This window comes from Nesoenas mayeri, assembly GCF_963082525.1.
Source record: "Nesoenas mayeri genome assembly, chromosome: 29".
Taxonomy (NCBI): domain Eukaryota; kingdom Metazoa; phylum Chordata; class Aves; order Columbiformes; family Columbidae; genus Nesoenas; species Nesoenas mayeri.
In genome coordinates, this window is record NC_137561.1 from 415,264 (window position 1) to 431,451 (window position 16,188).

The 16,188-nt window shown below is 51.7% G+C and overlaps 1 protein-coding gene across 1 annotated transcript; it reads left to right on the forward strand.

The window, feature by feature from the left end:
* Positions 1–4,189: 4,189 nt before the first annotated feature.
* On the forward strand, positions 4,190–5,125 carry LOC308050614 (olfactory receptor 14J1-like; the record flags this gene model as incomplete). Its single annotated transcript, XM_080360772.1, has 1 exon — positions 4,190–5,125. One exon carries the CDS (start codon positions 4,190–4,192, stop codon positions 5,123–5,125), a length of 936 nt encoding a protein of 311 aa, XP_080216898.1.
* Positions 5,126–16,188: the final 11,063 nt, after the last annotated feature.

A 16,188-nucleotide genomic window follows, 5' to 3' on the forward strand; every position in this document is an offset into this window, starting at 1 on the left:
CATACCCTTCACGTAGATTTTAGGTGTTCCCTGGCATCTCAGCAGACAAGTCACGCTGATATCTGGGTGCAAGGAGCTGGTCAAGTGCCTCGTTTTCATTTCTATAATGATGGATTTGTGTCTGGATGATGTGCAGACTCTGTGCATGGATGCTGATACCTCTTGGACAACCTGCTCTGAAAGGGTTAACAACACAGGCTGTTCTTTCTGGAGAGGCATTAGGACAGCAAAAAATAAGATCTTGGCTCAGGGTAAAAGAACAAGGGTGGAAAAGATGTGGTCAGGACTGTTTGGGGGCACTTGTAAAGCAGCCCTGAACCTCATGTTAATTACTTCTTTATTCTGGGATAACCTGAGAGTTCTCCCTAACTTGAAAACATGAAGGGGAAGGAAGGACAGCATCGTTCAGGCTCAAAGGGACCTCAGGAGGTGTCTTGACCAACCTCCTGCTCACAGCAGGGTCAGACCAGATTGCTCAGGGCTTTATCCAAACACATCTTGGTCACTTTCTGGGACACAGTGAGTGCGCACTCCTGGGAAACAGCTTCCAGTGCTGGACTGTCCTCAGGACCTGAAAGTTTCTCCCTTTCTACAGCACCTTTCCAAGCACAACCATCCAGGTGGTTTTTTACCCATCTACTTACACACTAACACAGATCATAATATCCTACCTTGGGCACAAGAATATTTTGGGGGATGATGCCAAATGCCTTGCTGACCTCCAGGTAACAGACCATCAATGTTGTCCCCACTTCCACAATCCTGTCCTTTCCTCACAGAAAGCAAAGAGGATGGACAGGCACAACCTGCCCTGGACAAACCCTGTCACCTTCTCTTCCTGACACCCAGAAATGGGGTCTCAGTGGCCATGCTCTGGGGCACAGCCCTTAGTTCCCCTGCTCACCCATGGGCCATTTTGAAAAGTGCACACACTGTGTGAGAGCTGCCAGTGCTCAGGGAGTCCCCCCAGTCTCCATGAGCTTTCCAAGATGGTGGAGAGTGGCCTCACTGTGACATGGTCCTGCTGTCCCAGCTCCTGGGATGCTGCCCCTGCTGTCCCATAGACTGGAGAGGATTGTGTTAGTTCCAGTGACCCTGACTTGATCCCCATCCACTGCTGTATGTTCTGCCTCCAGTCACAGAGGCCTGGGAGAACTTGCTGGTGAAGATGGAGGACAAGAGACACAGAGATTATCAGTTGTTTCACATATTGAATTCATCAGTGGCCACACAGTGTTTCTGTTTCTCCTTTAACTGTTCCAGCAGTAGTAACAGCTCATTATGGGCCCTTGAATTGCCTTACAGATCTGGACTGAGTTCTTATCTGGACTGTTGCTGTGCTTGGAGGCTGCTGTCCTTGCAGACCAGATGAACTCACTCCTGCCACCCTGCCTGGCTGTTCATTCCATCCGTGTCACAGCTCTGTCTGCAGCACTGACAGCTCCAGCTCCCCAGTCAGGTCCCTGGCTGAGGACATGGCCTCACATCTGGGCTGAACCACCCCAGCTGTGGCACCAGCCCAGCTCTGACCTGCACAAGAAACCTGGTACCAAGTGTCCAAGAGCCCATGTGTGCAAAGGCTTTGCTGCAGAGTACAGACATGACGTCCAAAGACTGATTAAAGTCTCTCTAGACCTAGGAGTATAAAACCAGAAAAAAAATGCCTGAATACCTGAATTTATTCAACTGAAGATATTCCTCCCTTGTTTGGAGTTATTAGATGCTTTGCTGTAATATTGCCGGTGCCCTGTCTAATGATGGGACAAGAAAAGTTGCTTCTCATACTAATTCATTGTTTAATACAAAGAACACAATGACGTGTCTCTTCAGAGGAGAGAAAAATCAACATCACTGATTAATTGAGGTTGTCTCAAAGGATGTGCCTCTGGAGCCCCAGGGACACCTGGAGGAGCCCAGAGGGGACAGAGAAAGGGACATCATGGGCTGCTCCTGTGCTGCTGAGCTGGACTGGGCTCCTGGGACACAGGGAGCTCATGGCAGCGGCAGCGCTGCAGAGAGACAGCTCTGCCCAGGAGCAGCTCCTCTGCACACGCAGCAGGGCTGAGGGCTCTGCCTGCAGCACCGAGGGCACAGGAGCCAGGCACAGAGAGGGAAACGCAGTCTGGGCTGGGAGGATGCTGAGAGGTCACTGGAAATGAAATGCTCTCTGATATGAAGCCTGTGGCTGCAGGGCATTGCATCTGCAAATCTTGGTAGGATCTCAGAAAGCTGTCACATTGCAGAGCCTGCGAGAGATGTAAGTAGAGCTCTCAGAGGTTCTCTGATCAGAGGGGAGGATGTGCTGCAGAGCAGGGATTGCCTTCTGCATTGTCAGTGACAAGACGTGAATGCTGCATTCTCCCCAGGGTGGCTGTGGGGTGTAAATGTCAATGTGCAGGCAGGGGTGCCCAGGGCTGTCCTGCAGAGCAGGGTCCCTGCACCCCAGGGCTGTGCCGGGCAGGGACTCTGCCGCCTGCCAGGGTCAGCGCTCAGCCTGCTCAGGAGATCCCAACAACACTGAGGGGAGAAGCTGTGGTGGAAGGAGCAAACCCTATTGGGCAGGAAAGATCCTTCTGCTGTGGAGAGGGTGCTGTGTGGGTCAGGGCTTCTCACACATCCACACATCCAGATCACACCCAGGATTTTTCCAAGGGGATGCCTCAACAAGATGATCAATGCAAGGATTAGCAGACAGATAAGGAGCTTTGCTGAGTCTGTCTTTTTAGTTTCTTCTCCCAAGGGATGGGGGGTGCAGGAAAGGATAAAATAAAAATGAGCCCTCATGCTGAAACAAGTCACTGAGACTCCTGAACTGCAACTCTCAGTGATCAGTACATCTGTCAGAAGGCTCATGACATCCCTTCCCCACCCCTCTGCCTGTGCACAGCAGGGTCCCCTTTGCTGGGCCCAGCAGCCTTAGTCTGACCTGTCCTGTTTTCCAGCCTGCAGACAGGAAGATGCCCCCAGGCAGTGCCTGTGAACAGGCAGGATCTGTAGGGCCAGGGGGAGGGCACAGAGGGTGGGATGGTCTGTGAGCACTGACAGGGAACAGACATGGACAGGGAAACACCTCCCAGGGGAGAATCTCCAGGTAGCAGGGATATAATCTGGGAAGGAGAAGAAATCTAATCCAGATATATTGTGGGAGGGAGAACAGAGACAATTCAATATGATCCCCTGCAGGTCAGATCCCTGCTGTGAGCAGCCCCCTGGCCTCCTGTCCCACCCAGCAAAGCCTCTGCCCTCAGGGCCGGGGGCTCCAAGGCATGAAGCAGCTCCTGTGCAGCCAGAGCTGCAGTTCCTCTGCAGAGCACAGGGGCTGAGAGCAGCTGCCCGGCACTGTTGGTGTCTGGGAGGTGGCTGCACAGCTGGGGAAGGGGGACGCTGTCTGAGTGCCCGGCTGCCTCTGCCCTGGCCTCTCTCACCCCCACCCTCACCGCATTTTCCTTCTTGCTCCCCTGCTCTGGGTCACTGCTGTTGGGATCTTGTTCTTGCTGTCAGGCTCTCTGGGGATGGCAGTTTCAGCTGCAGAGTCACAGCCTGATCTTGGGGGTCCTTTCCTGCAGGTGTGTCCATGGGCACACGTGTCCCAGCTTTGCTCTGACCTGTGGGCTGTGGGCAATGCAGTCTGTGGGGCTGGGGACTGAGCTGAGTCTCCCTCAATCAAATGCCATCATCTGTCTTTACTATCGCCTTGAGGTTTCCTTCCAAGCTGTGAAATTCCCTCCAGGATGCAAACTTGTCTTACAGCATCTTTGTTTTATCTGAAAGCCCTATAGAGGAGCAAAGAGATGCTGTGCAGAGAAAATAAAGGGTTTTTGAAAGGAGTCGTGGGTGTCATTGGCCAAACATGGGGTGCTCAGCCCTTAGGAAAGGTGATACATGTTGTGGCTCCATCTGACAAAGCTGAACCCCAGTTCGGTCCCCTGTCCCCCATTCCCATGCCCCCTGGTGCAGAGCAGGGCTGACTCCTCGGCAGCCAGCGGACACAGGCCCTGCTCCTCACGGTACCTCCAGCCAGCACCACCCAGGGCTCAGACACCGAGCTGGAGGAAGGTCTGGAAAAGGACAAGGGGGTGGAGCAGGGGAGAGTGTGTGAGAAATGGCTTTGATTTTGCTCAGAGAAATCTCCCCTATCTAGTCACTGTCTCTTCTTCTTTGGTCAGTGCTCTGTGTCCAGAGGCTGCAGATGTCCAACAGCAGCTCCATCACCCAGTTCCTCCTCCTGCCCTTCACAGACACACGGGAGCTGCAGCTCTTGCACTTCTGGCTCTTCCTGGGCATCTACCTGGCTGCCCTCCTGGGCAACGGCCTCATCATCACCACCATAGCCTGGGACCAGCACCTGCACACCCCCATGTACTTCTTCCTCCTCCACCTCGCCCTCCTTGACCTGGGCTCCACCTCCACCACTCTCCCCAAGTCTATGGCCAATTCTCTGTGGGACAGCAGGACCATCTCTTACATAGGATGTGCTGCACAGGTCTTCCATGTATCTTTCTTCTTTGGTGCAGAGTATTCTCTTCTCACCATCATGTCGTACGACCGCTACGTTGCCATCTGCAAACCCCTGCACTACGGGACCCTCCTGGGCAGCAGAGCTTGTGTCCACATGGCAGCAGCTGCCTGGGCCTCAGGGTTTCTCAATGCTCTGCTGCACACGGCCAATACATTTTCACTGCCCCTGTGCAAGGGCAATGCTCTGGGCCAGTTCTTCTGTGAAATCCCCCACATCCTCAAGCTCTCCTGCTCACACTCCTACCTCAGGGAACTTGGGGTTATCATGTTTAGTGCATCTTTTTTTGAGGGATGTTTTGTGTTCATTGTGGTGTCGTATGTGCAGATCTTGAGGGCCGTGCTGAGGATCCCCTCTGAGCAGGGACGGCACAAAGCCTTTTCCACCTGCCTCCCTCACCTGGCCGTGGTCTCCCTGTTCATCAGCACTGGCATGTTTGCCTACCTGAAGCCCCCCTCCATCTCCTCTCCATCCCTGGACCTGTTAGTGTCTGTTCTGTACTCGGTGGTGCCTCCAGCAGTGAACCCCCTCATCTACAGCATGAGGAACCAGGAGCTCAAAGTGGCGCTGAAGAAGCTGGTTCAGTCATTTTTGTTTCAGCAACAATGAGTTACTCATGTCTCTTCAGAAGTGACTTCCAGTTCATCTCAGAAATCTCCTGTGCATTGAGCATTTCATCTGTGATAACCATGTTTGTCAAGGAATTTCTTCACCCACGACACTTCTCCAGAGCAGTGACTCAGAGGCCTGTCTACCTGTTTCTGGGGCCCTGGTACAGCTGGTGTCCTGTGTCACATCTCTGTAATACAGGTGTGGACCCATTTTGACATCACTGTATTTCTGAAATTGGGGCCATCTTTTTGAAACACCCCACAAAAGGGGATTTCCTCAGTCTCAGTCTTTGGTGCTTGGTCTCTTCTTCCAAAGCTGTGGTCAGCCTGAATAAATTTCCCCCACAAGACCATGCTGCTGTGCTTGTGTTTTTCATGGCTCAGGGGAGGACATGGGGCACCATGTTACGTCATGGTGCTGGTCTGAGTGTCCATCTGTGGGTGCCCAGTGTTCCTGGAGATGGTGAAGGACCTTCCGTGATCTCTCTTGGACTGTCTCGCTGTGGTTTCCAGGCACCACAGCCTGCTCCCTGTGCTCTGTGCTTCAACAGGGGAATGAATGACCCACAGAACCCTGTTTCTGCATTCCCCAGCTCAGGGCAGGCTGCTCTGTCACTGCGGTAGCAGGAGCAGCATGAAGAGCTCCTGGCCAGGAGTCGTGTGCTGATGAGAGGGGCTGGCACAGGAGGAAACCAGAGCAGAGGACAAAGTGAGGCTGGCCTTGCTTCCATCATGCCATGGCTGGCCCCAGCACTTAGGCTGATAGGCTGATCCCCCTCTCTGTCCCACTCCATCTATCTATCCACCCATCTGTCCATCCATCCATCCCAGTACTCCATCTGAGAGAGCTGCCCCCTGCCCCATCACGTTTCTCGTCCCAAAGAGATCATATAATAATTTAAGTTGGGAGAGACTCTCAAGATCATTGAGTCCAATTATTAACCTAACTCTGGCACTAAACCATGTCCCTAAGAACCTCATCTATATGTCTTTTAAACACCTCCAGGGATGGTCACTCAACCACTCCTTGGGCAGCCTGTTCCAATGCCTCACAAACTCTTCCATGAAGAAACTTTTCCTAATATATGAACTGAATATTCCCAGGTGCAACTTGAGGCCTTTTCCTCTCCTTTTATCACTTGCTACATTGGAGAACAGACCAACACCCTCCATGTTCCAACCTCCTTTCAGGTAGCTGTAGACAGCAATAAGGTCTCCCCTCAGCCTTCTTCTCTCCAGGCTAAATAGCCCCACTTACCTCCACTGCTCCCCGTCTGACTTGTTCCCCAGACCCCTCACCAGCTTAGTTGCCCTTCTCTGAACTCACTCCAGCACCCCAAGGTCTTTCTTGTAGTGAGGAGCCCAAAACTGAACACAGGATTTGAGGTGCATCCTCACCAGTGCCAAGAACAGAGGGATGATCACTTGCCTGGTCCTGCTGGCCACACTGTTCCTGATGCATGCTGGGATGCTGGTGGCCTTCTTGGCCACCCGGGCACACGCTGGCTCATGTTCAGTCACTGTCCATCAACACCCCCAGGGCCTTTTCCATTGGGCAGATTTCCAGCCGCTCTTCCCTGAGCCCGTAGTGCTGCCTGGGGTTGTTGTGACCCAAGTGCAGGACCCAGCACTGGGCATGAAATTGAACAAGTCCAAGAGTTGGATTGTTCACCTGGGATAGAGTAACACTGAGTGCAAGTGTAGATTGGGAGAGAGCGGCTGGAGAGCAGCCCTGCAGAAAGGGATCTGGCGTGATGGTTGGCCACAGGGTCAACAGGAGGCAACACTGTCCCCCAGCAGTCAAGACAGTAACCCCCATCCTGGGGTGCATCAAACACAGCATGGCCATGTGGTCAAAAGAGGTGACTATGCAGCTGTATTCAGCATTAGTGCGGCCTCATCTTGAGAGCTGTGTGCAGTTCTGGGCCCTACATGTTTTTACAACAAGGACGTAAAGGTCCTTGAATGCATCTAGACAATCCCCAAGCCCATTGGAGGCCCTTAGTAAGAGTTCCTCTCTCCAAATATCCAGCCCAGCTTGTTGCTGCATGAACAACCAGGAGAAACTGCCCCTGGACCCTCATTCCAGACCCCATCTCCTCCACCCCACACAGGCCATGCTCTCCCCCTTGGCACTGAGGTGGTTCCAGAGACCCAAGAGACACCTGTAGGAGGAGATGTTGGGTGGGGATATGGTGTCCTTCAGTGCTCCTCATGGTACCTCCTGCTGGGCTTTGTGCCACTGGTCACAACCCTCTGAGCCTGGATGTTCAGCCAGTTCTCAGTGGTGCTGAGCAGGAACATGCCCACGAGCACATTGGGCTGCACTGGGAGGAGCGTGGCCACCCAGACAAGGGCAGTTATTGCCCATCGTGACTCAGCACTGCTGTGGTCACATCTGGAGCCGTGTGTCCCAGTGTGAGGTTCCCCATTCTGGAGGAACAGGAGGAGCTGTCGTGTGGCCAGAGAAAGTCTGGGTCATGTGTGGAGTAGTAGTAGTAGTGTGTACTACTGGTGTACTACACCCAGTGTGTAGCCTGGTTAAGTGGAGCGTGAGGAAACGTGCTGTTTCTACTGAAATTGAGTTGATTTTCTTCATGGATTTTGAACCACTGTCCTTCACAGCCAGTACAGTCTTTTGTTTAGATTTACTATGAGAATAATGAGGTTACGCTGTTTCTTCCCTGGGATAGAGTTCATTTTGTCTTTTAGCAGCTTTACAGTGTTTGCCATTTGCTATGAAAGGAATGTCAGAACTCACTGGTATCTCGGCTGTTGTCAGGAAAACCAAGGACTTCTTTGGCCATCCAGCTGTGGATGCAGATTGGCGGGAGGGGACACAGACAGGACAGCACCTGGATTGACATGCAGGTCAATCAAGGAGCTATTCTCTACCATTAGCGTCATGCTCGGTATAAAGCTGGAGATGCCGTTTCCAGCCCATTAGTTTTGGTTTTCTCTCTGCTTTGCTTAGCTGTGTTCGGAAGTTCCATTCTATTGGGAGTTCAGTGTTAGTTCAGTTTTACGATGTTTTCCAGTTTTTCAGTTGGCCCTTGGGCCTCTCTGCTTTTTGCACTTGTACTTTCTCTTGCTGGGATCAGCTGTTCAGGACCAGGGTGCTCTCTTCTTTTGGGCTGCCTGTTCAGCACAACTGGAGTTCTATGGGGGATTGCACTGAGTGTCATATACTTAACTTTGTGTATTTTAGTATAAGTATAATATTACTAGTAGCGTATTATTTTCATTGTCTTATTATTTTTTTTTTCTAAATCCACAAGTTTCTCCCTTCCTATTCAGTTGTCTCCCTTATCCCACCTGGGGACTGGGAGCAGGATGTGAGCAGCTCTCATGGTCTTGGTTGGTGGGTGTGGTAAAACCATGACAAGAAAGGGCAGTAGTAGCTTCAGAAATCTTGCAAATCACTTTCCAAGATGATGGGAGCAGAGAAACAGCATGAGGAAGGAAACCATCAGAAACTGCAGCTCTGGAGGTCCAGAGTGGAGCTCAGGATCAAGAAATGTCATTCTGAGCGCAGTGCTGTGTTCATTCAGAGGGACTCTGGATCAGTCATGATTCTGTGTTTCCAGGAACAGCTGGTGAAGATGGAGAGACAGCAGCACAGGTGGGGACACACTGGGCTGAGAACAAGGTGGGGAAGCGCATGGGGTGTCTGCAGCCTGTGGGGAAACAGCCACAGGCCTGGGACAGTGCAGGATGGACCGTGGTGGACATGGCCAAGTGCGCTGGCAAGGCTGGATGTCCCTGCAAGAGCCAAGGTCTTTGTTCCCTTGGCTCTGGCTGATGTCCCTGCCAGCGAGGCCTAAGAGGAGACACATGGTTGTCATGGCCATGGCACCCCATTGCCTCCTTGCACCCCCAGGGAGTGTCACACCATTGTCCTGCACTGGGCATCGCGCTCCCCACAGCCCCAGGAAGAGCCCTGAGCCACATGTGAGGGACAGGATCTCCCTTCCAGGGGCAGGGGCTCAAGGCTTGGCCATTGTCCTTCATCAGACAAACCAAGGGCTTTCTCAGCATCAGAGCTGCTGCACTTTGCCTTTGCCTGATGCAATCACTGCCTCCAATTATCTGCTCTAACGAGTCCCTGGGAGGCTTTGTCAGTAACAGCCCTCAGTGGGGCCCATTAATGCTTCAAGGCACTTTGGAGTTTGTTCTGGCTTGGACTTCTTGAGCAGATTCTTCAGTCTGTGCTTGGTATTTGACGTTCATGGACTCAGCACCAAATACACCATGGGGCTCATTAAAACACAGAAAGCCTTAATGACCGATGTTTATTTCCCTAATTTTCTTCACATCTTCCAGACTTGTAGAACTAACTGTAGAGGTTTCAATGGGACACTTGCTGATGAAGGTTTCAAAGAAGATTTCATGAAGGAGGGTTTTTTCTTTCCAGGGTATTTTCTGTCATGTTTTAAGTGTATAGAAGAAGTGACAGTAGCATTCTACACTGGACATTGATCCTGAGGGTCTCCTGGAGACATCTGGACAGGCAGGAGAACAGTCCCTGAGGCTGGACACTGTATGGACAACCTGGCTCCTCACCCCCACCCCCAGTCTGCCGCTTCCCTCATTGGCCACCAGAGATTGCATCACTTTTCCTCCATCAGACTTCTCCACTGAGCTCTGCAGGAGATGCTGCAGCTCCTGTGCACCAGCACTTTCCTCAGCTGTGTGTGTAAGTGGATCTGGTGAGGTCCAGCATCCACAAGGGACACCCACACAAGAACTGCTTTAGACAGAGAGGCAGGAGAGGATAGGAATGAACACAATGAACGTGTTGACTGCCATGTCAATTAGAGCTCTGAAGAACGGGGTAAGTTTGTAACTCCCTGAAGCTGAAAGCAGAAACCAGACAGTTGAGAGACCACTGAATGACCAAAGAGCAAGTGGAGGAGAAACCTGAGAGCACTGGGAAGGGCAAACATCCAGACAGGGCTGGAAAGTTGTCCTTGGACAGGGACATTGAATCAGGAGAGGTGGGAACTCCTGAATGACGAGGGAGATGAAATCATAGAGTGTTGGTAATAGAAGTACAGGGGAAGATCAATATTTCTTCTCCTACCCTTAATACATCTTTCATCGGCTGTCTCACCATAAACAGCCAGGGCCATTTTAGGGCCCCAGTGTACCTGAGGTGCTGGCCTGGGATTGACATCTGTCACACAGGACCTGGGGAGACCAGAGCACCTTGCAGTGCAGGTGGAGCCTGGGCAGGGGTTCCCGGGGCATCTACACTGGCACCAGGTGTTTGTGTCCCTGGAGCTGAAGACATTTGTGTCCTAAATCCATCCCCAGTTCTGGAGAACTCTTTCCTTTTCAAAGAAAAGACACCACACAAAAGAAACAAAAAAAAAGTATGTTGGCACCTTCCACTGCTTTGGATCTTTGTCTTTAGTTCCTCTTATTTTAACTTTCATTGACATCAAATGACATCTGATGGGCCTGCAGGCATGAAGCCAAGATCATGTTGTGTCTTGCACAGCGCCCCATGCCCTCTGAACCTGCCCTGCCCAGGACTCCACACACGTTGCCCAGAGCGAGTCACACTGAGGTGTTGGCTGGTTCCCTGGCTGGAATGTTGGTTTAGATGGTCACCTACAGCACAGGTGGGTCCTGCCCCATCATCGACTGCTCTGCTCCGGTCTGAAACAGAGCCCAACATCACGATGGGATCATGAGAGAACTGAGGTTGAAGGGACCTCAGGAAGCTGCAGTCCAACCTGTCACCAACTGGGTCACACCAAGGTGTTCCAGCCTTGATTCAATCAGAGCTTTAGCAGGACTAGAGAAGTGATCATCTCTTTGTACTGGGCACTGGTGAGGCTGCACCTTGAATCCTGGGGTCAGTTTGAGGCCTCTCATGGCAAGGAAGACATTGAGGTGCTGAAGAGAGTTCAGAGGAGGGTGACAAGGCTGGTGAAGGGTCTGGAGCACCAGTCTCACGAGGAGCAGTTGAGGGAGCTGGGGCTGTTCAGCCTTGAGAACAGGAGGCTGAGGGGAGACCTTGTCGCTGTCTACAACTACCTGAAAGGAGGTTTTATCATGGAGGGTGTTGGTCTCTTCTCCCAAGGAGCAAGTGATAGGACAAGAGGAAATGGCCTCAAGTTGCACACGAGAAGGTTTAGATTGGATATGAGGAAGAAATTCTTCAGGGAAAGGGTTTTGAAGCAATGGAGCAGACTGCCCAGTGAGGTTGTGGAGTCCCCATCACTGAAGGTGTTTAAAACACAGATAGATGGGGCTCTTAGGGACATGGTTTAGTGCCAGATATAGGTTATGTTTGGTCTTGATGATCTTGAGTGTCTCTTCCAACCACAATTATTCTATGATTCCATGATAAGTCATGTTTGCTATTTTCTTTCTCAGAGGACCATGCAGCCTCCCTGAGAGCCAGGACTTTTCTGAGGTGTTTGGGAGACGTCTCACGGTCACACCAGCCAGTTCCACCAGCCCCTGTCTGTCCTTTCCCAGACCAAACCTCTTCTCCATATCCCAACCTTCGAGGCGAGTTTCTGGGACACAGCAAATGCTGTCCAGGTCCTCTGGGCCTGTTCAGAGAGAGCAGCTTGCCAACATGGTGATGGGCTCTCTGTGCACCTCAAAGCTTTCCTGACCATTTTTCTCAATGTCCCACTTGTATCCAACCTTTCTGGTCCCTGAGCTGTACATGAGGGGATTGAGCAGGGATGTGTGGATGGAGTAGAAAAAAGACTTTGTCAAATTGTCTTGTGAGGGCTGTTCTGGGCATCGCACAGTCCAGGATGAGGGTGCTGGAGAAACCAGTGGCATTGGTGAGAGGTCCAGGAGGAGAAGGCCTTGTGCCTGTCTACACTGGGGCAGAGCAGTGATGCATTAATGGGATGCTCATGTGAACAGGAAGGGGACAAATGGCTCCAGGGGACAAAATGCCTTCCAGCCAGTTCTTTACCCATCACAGATACACCATCCAGGCCACGAGCTGCCGCTTCTCCAGGAGATGCTGTGGGACACGGTGTCAAAGGCTTCACTGCAGTCTAAGGACACAACACCCACAGCCCGTGTGGGGGATTCACTCCCCACGACAGACTTTCCCTCATCTGCTCAGCGGTCACCTTGTCACAGAAGGAGATCAGGCTGGTCAAGCAGGACCTGCCTTTCATCAAGCCATGCTGATTGGGCCCCATTGCTCGTCTGTGTGTGTGACCTCACAGTCCTTTGCCAGCCATGTTCCTGCTGTTGGCCAATCCCCTGCAGAGGCAGAAGTTACCTCACAGTCCCCTCCACACCCATTGGCTTCCTACTGGACTATGAGTTCCAGAGACACAAGTGACCACACAACATCGTACCCACCATCACCCTCCTTGTGGTCCAGTGTGTGAGCAGATCAAACTGAGCTGCTTTCATCAGATTTATCCAATAGATTCCCTATCAAGGGTTTGAGTGGAGAAACATTCCTCAGAGGAGCTGCTGTATTTACTCTGGGGCATTTTATATCTCTGCTTCTGCCTTTTTTTCTTCTTCCTCTGTCTATTCTGATGTGAAAGTGATCTCCATGGAATCCTACAATAACATAGGTTGGAAGAGACCCCTGAACACCATCTCTGTCCCACTGACCTTTATGGCACCCCAAGGAACAGCTGATGGCATTTGTGCTATGTTCGGTTCATCTCACCACATGCACACACTGGACATGCACATGATGTGTGTGTTTACATCTCATCTGCACAATGAAAACATGGACCTTTGACCTAGTGTTTCATAGAATCATAGAATGTCCTGAGATGGAAGGACCCAAAGGACCATGGAGTCTAACTGCTGTCGCTGCACAGGACACCCCACAGGTCACCCCGTGTGTCTGAGGACGTTGTCCAGTCTCTTCTTGAACACTGTCAGGTTGGGGCCGTGACACCTCCCTGGGGAGCCTGTTCAGTGTCCAGCACCTCTGGGGGAAGAACCTTTTCCTCATGTCCAGCCTAAACCTCCACTGGCACATCTCCCTGCCATTACCTTGGGTTCTTCCATTGGTCACTAGAGAGAAGAGATCAGTACCTTCCCTTCCTTCTCCCCTTGTGAGGAAGCTGTAGCCACCATGAGGTCTCCTTTGAGTCTTTTCTTCAGCTCCGATGCTCAGAAACCCCTTGGTTTGCTTTCTGAAGCAGAAAGGAGGATCCATGAGCTCCAGGCAATGGGAAGGGGGATCCTGTCCCTCACACACGGCTCAGGGCTCTTCCTGGGACCGTGGGATGTGGGTGTGCAAGGCCCAGGGAAGGACAACACTGGGACAACAACTTCCAGCTTCCCCATGGGGCTGCAAGGAGGCAGCGAGGCCCCAGTGCCATGAGGACAACATGTCTGCTCCTGGGGTCAGTGGCAGAGACAACTGCCCTGGCCAAGGGGACACAGACCTGGGTTCTGTGGGTCCCTTCCAGCCTTACAGCGCCCTTTGCCATCTCCACCACAGGCTGTTCCACACGGTGCTGCCCCTACCCCTCTTTCCCTGCAGGCTGCAGACACCCATCTCGCTTCCCACCTGGTCTCACCCCAGCATCTCTGCACCTTCACTGCTGTGTCTGCACCCTCACCGGCTGCTCTTTGGAACACAAACCATGGGCTGATCCAGCTCCCTCTGGGTCACCTCTTTCCTCACAGCACTGCCCTTCCAGTGACATTTCTTCCTCCTCATATCCAGTCCTCACCTTCCAAGCTGTACTTTCTGACATTTTTTTTTGTCTTTCCTGCCTCTTCCCACTACCAAGGGAAGCTCAGCCACCTCAGAATCTGCCCTTCATGCAGAGAATCCCATCGTCAGGCTTCTTGTGTTTTTTTACCTGACCGTAGAGAAGTCACCTCCCCATGATCATCTAAATCCCAGGACTGTCACTGGCCTTTCATCTTCTCTGACAGACACAACCATGTCCCTGCTGCTGTCCCGTCATGTTCTGAGGCGGGATGGACATGACAACCCGTCTCCAAGGGCTCTTCCTGGGTAGGGCCTGTGGGTACCTTGGCAGAGGTTCTTTCCCAGCCATGTCCCTGCTGCTGGGCTGTCACCTCCAAACACAGAACTGACCTCACCGTCCCTTCACAGCCACAGAATTCTGACTGGATTATGAGTGTCTGAGACACAACTGACCTCATAATACCAAACCCATCCATCTCCCTCCTGAGCACCCAGGACCTCACCAGACTGAAGCATGTTCTATACATTCCTACACGTGCCCCTCTTTCCCACAGGCTGTAGACACCCATCTCACTTCCTCTCTTGTTCAAAGTTGTCAAATATATTTTCTACTAACACTATGAGTGAAAAGAAATCCTCACTGGAACTCCTGTACTTCCGTTAACACCTTCTATATCTCTTCTTCTGCCTTACCTTTTATTTATTTATTTATTTATTTATTTATTTTTCCTATTCCTCTACCGATTCTCTCTCCAGAAATCTGTCCAAGGAAAAATTCTGTCAAATCACAGAATAACTCAGGTTTGCAGGGAGCCCTTGTCTCACTCATCTTGTCTCACTCTCCTGCTCAGGGTGAACCAGGTGAGGCTGCTCAAGTCCTCCACTCAGGTTTGTATCATCCTCAAGGCACTTAAAGTGCTGTCTCTTATGTCTTGGAAAGGGAGAATAAAGACGTTCAACAGTGTTGTCCAAGTGCTGGTCACTGAGGGATGACACCAGTAACTGGCTGCACACAGGACTTTGTACTTCTGATGACATTTGTGCTGGATGGTTCAGCCAACTTCCCACCCAGCACCCGCTTCTTGAGCCCCATCAGCACCACTCTGGCCAGAAGGAGACCATGGCTGAGCCTTCCAAACGCCCTGCACACACAATGCTTTTCTTTCCCCTGTCCGTTTGGGTTCAGCAATCCCTTCCTTGTCCTCACATTTCTGGAAATGGCTGCAGGCGGACGTGTCCCATCCCCTTCCCAGGGAGGGAGGTAGGGTGGCCAGCCAGTTATTCTCCCCATTCCTACTCCTGCTCTTCTTGAGGATGGGATTGAGATCTGCATTTTCTAAGGACCCCAGAACCATTCTGGTTTCTATGGAACTATTGAGATCACAATCTGGACTCACAAGCAAGGGTGACAGAGCAGACTGGAGCACTTGCAATGAGCCTGTCTAAGGCAGCTGAGACGAATCTCACTGATCCAGTGGGGTTTGTTCATGGAGTCACACACAGGAATGTCAGGTTCTGTCAGGTGTCCAAATCTGAGCTGGCCTCATGGACTTCTTATGCACCGAGGGATGCTCACAGACAGAGCCTGTCCCTTTTACACACAGAGGCAGGAGTTACATTGTTTTTCTGGCCTCCTTTTGGCATTCCTAAAGGATGGGAGTCACTTCAGCCCTGTAGTGTGTCACCTGCTCTGCACTCATCTGAGATGTCCCATAGCATGAAGAATGGACACAAGGATCTTGGTTGAAGGAAGCACAGCCCAGTGCTGCATTCAGGCAGTTAACAATGGGCTGTTAGTACCAACATGAAGTGACCTCAAGGCCTTGTCTGTGCCACGGGCCTTCATGGAACCCAAAGTAATAGTTGAAGTTGTTTGTGCTCACTCAGGTTCATATCACCTCATGTACATGATGTGCGTGCTCTCATCTCATTTGCGCAAAGCAAACATGGATTGCTTAACTACTCATTCAGTGTCTATCAAGGGAGGCAAGAACAGCTTGTGGGGGTGAGAGGCCAGTGCTGGAAATGGTGGTTGTGAGGGACCAGTCCATGGTGACTGACCTGGGGCTCCTTCCATGGGGTGTCCAGTGCACAGGGGCACAGCCCAGCCCTGCTCTGCTGGTCCTGCAGGTCTCTGGCAGGAGCCTGGCTGTGAGAGGACACTGCTGTGTGCCAGCCCTGCACACACACACACACTCTTCAGATGCACACTGGTGTTTAATCTATGGGTCACTTTCTTGGACATCTTCTTGAGATATTTTTTTTAAGAAGACTTAAACCTTCAGGCCCTGCCCATAGGAGATCACCTTTCTATCTGGAAAGGCTGTTGTGAGGCCAGCTCTGTCACAGCAGTGCCCATTGCCTGTCCCTGCCTGCGCCCA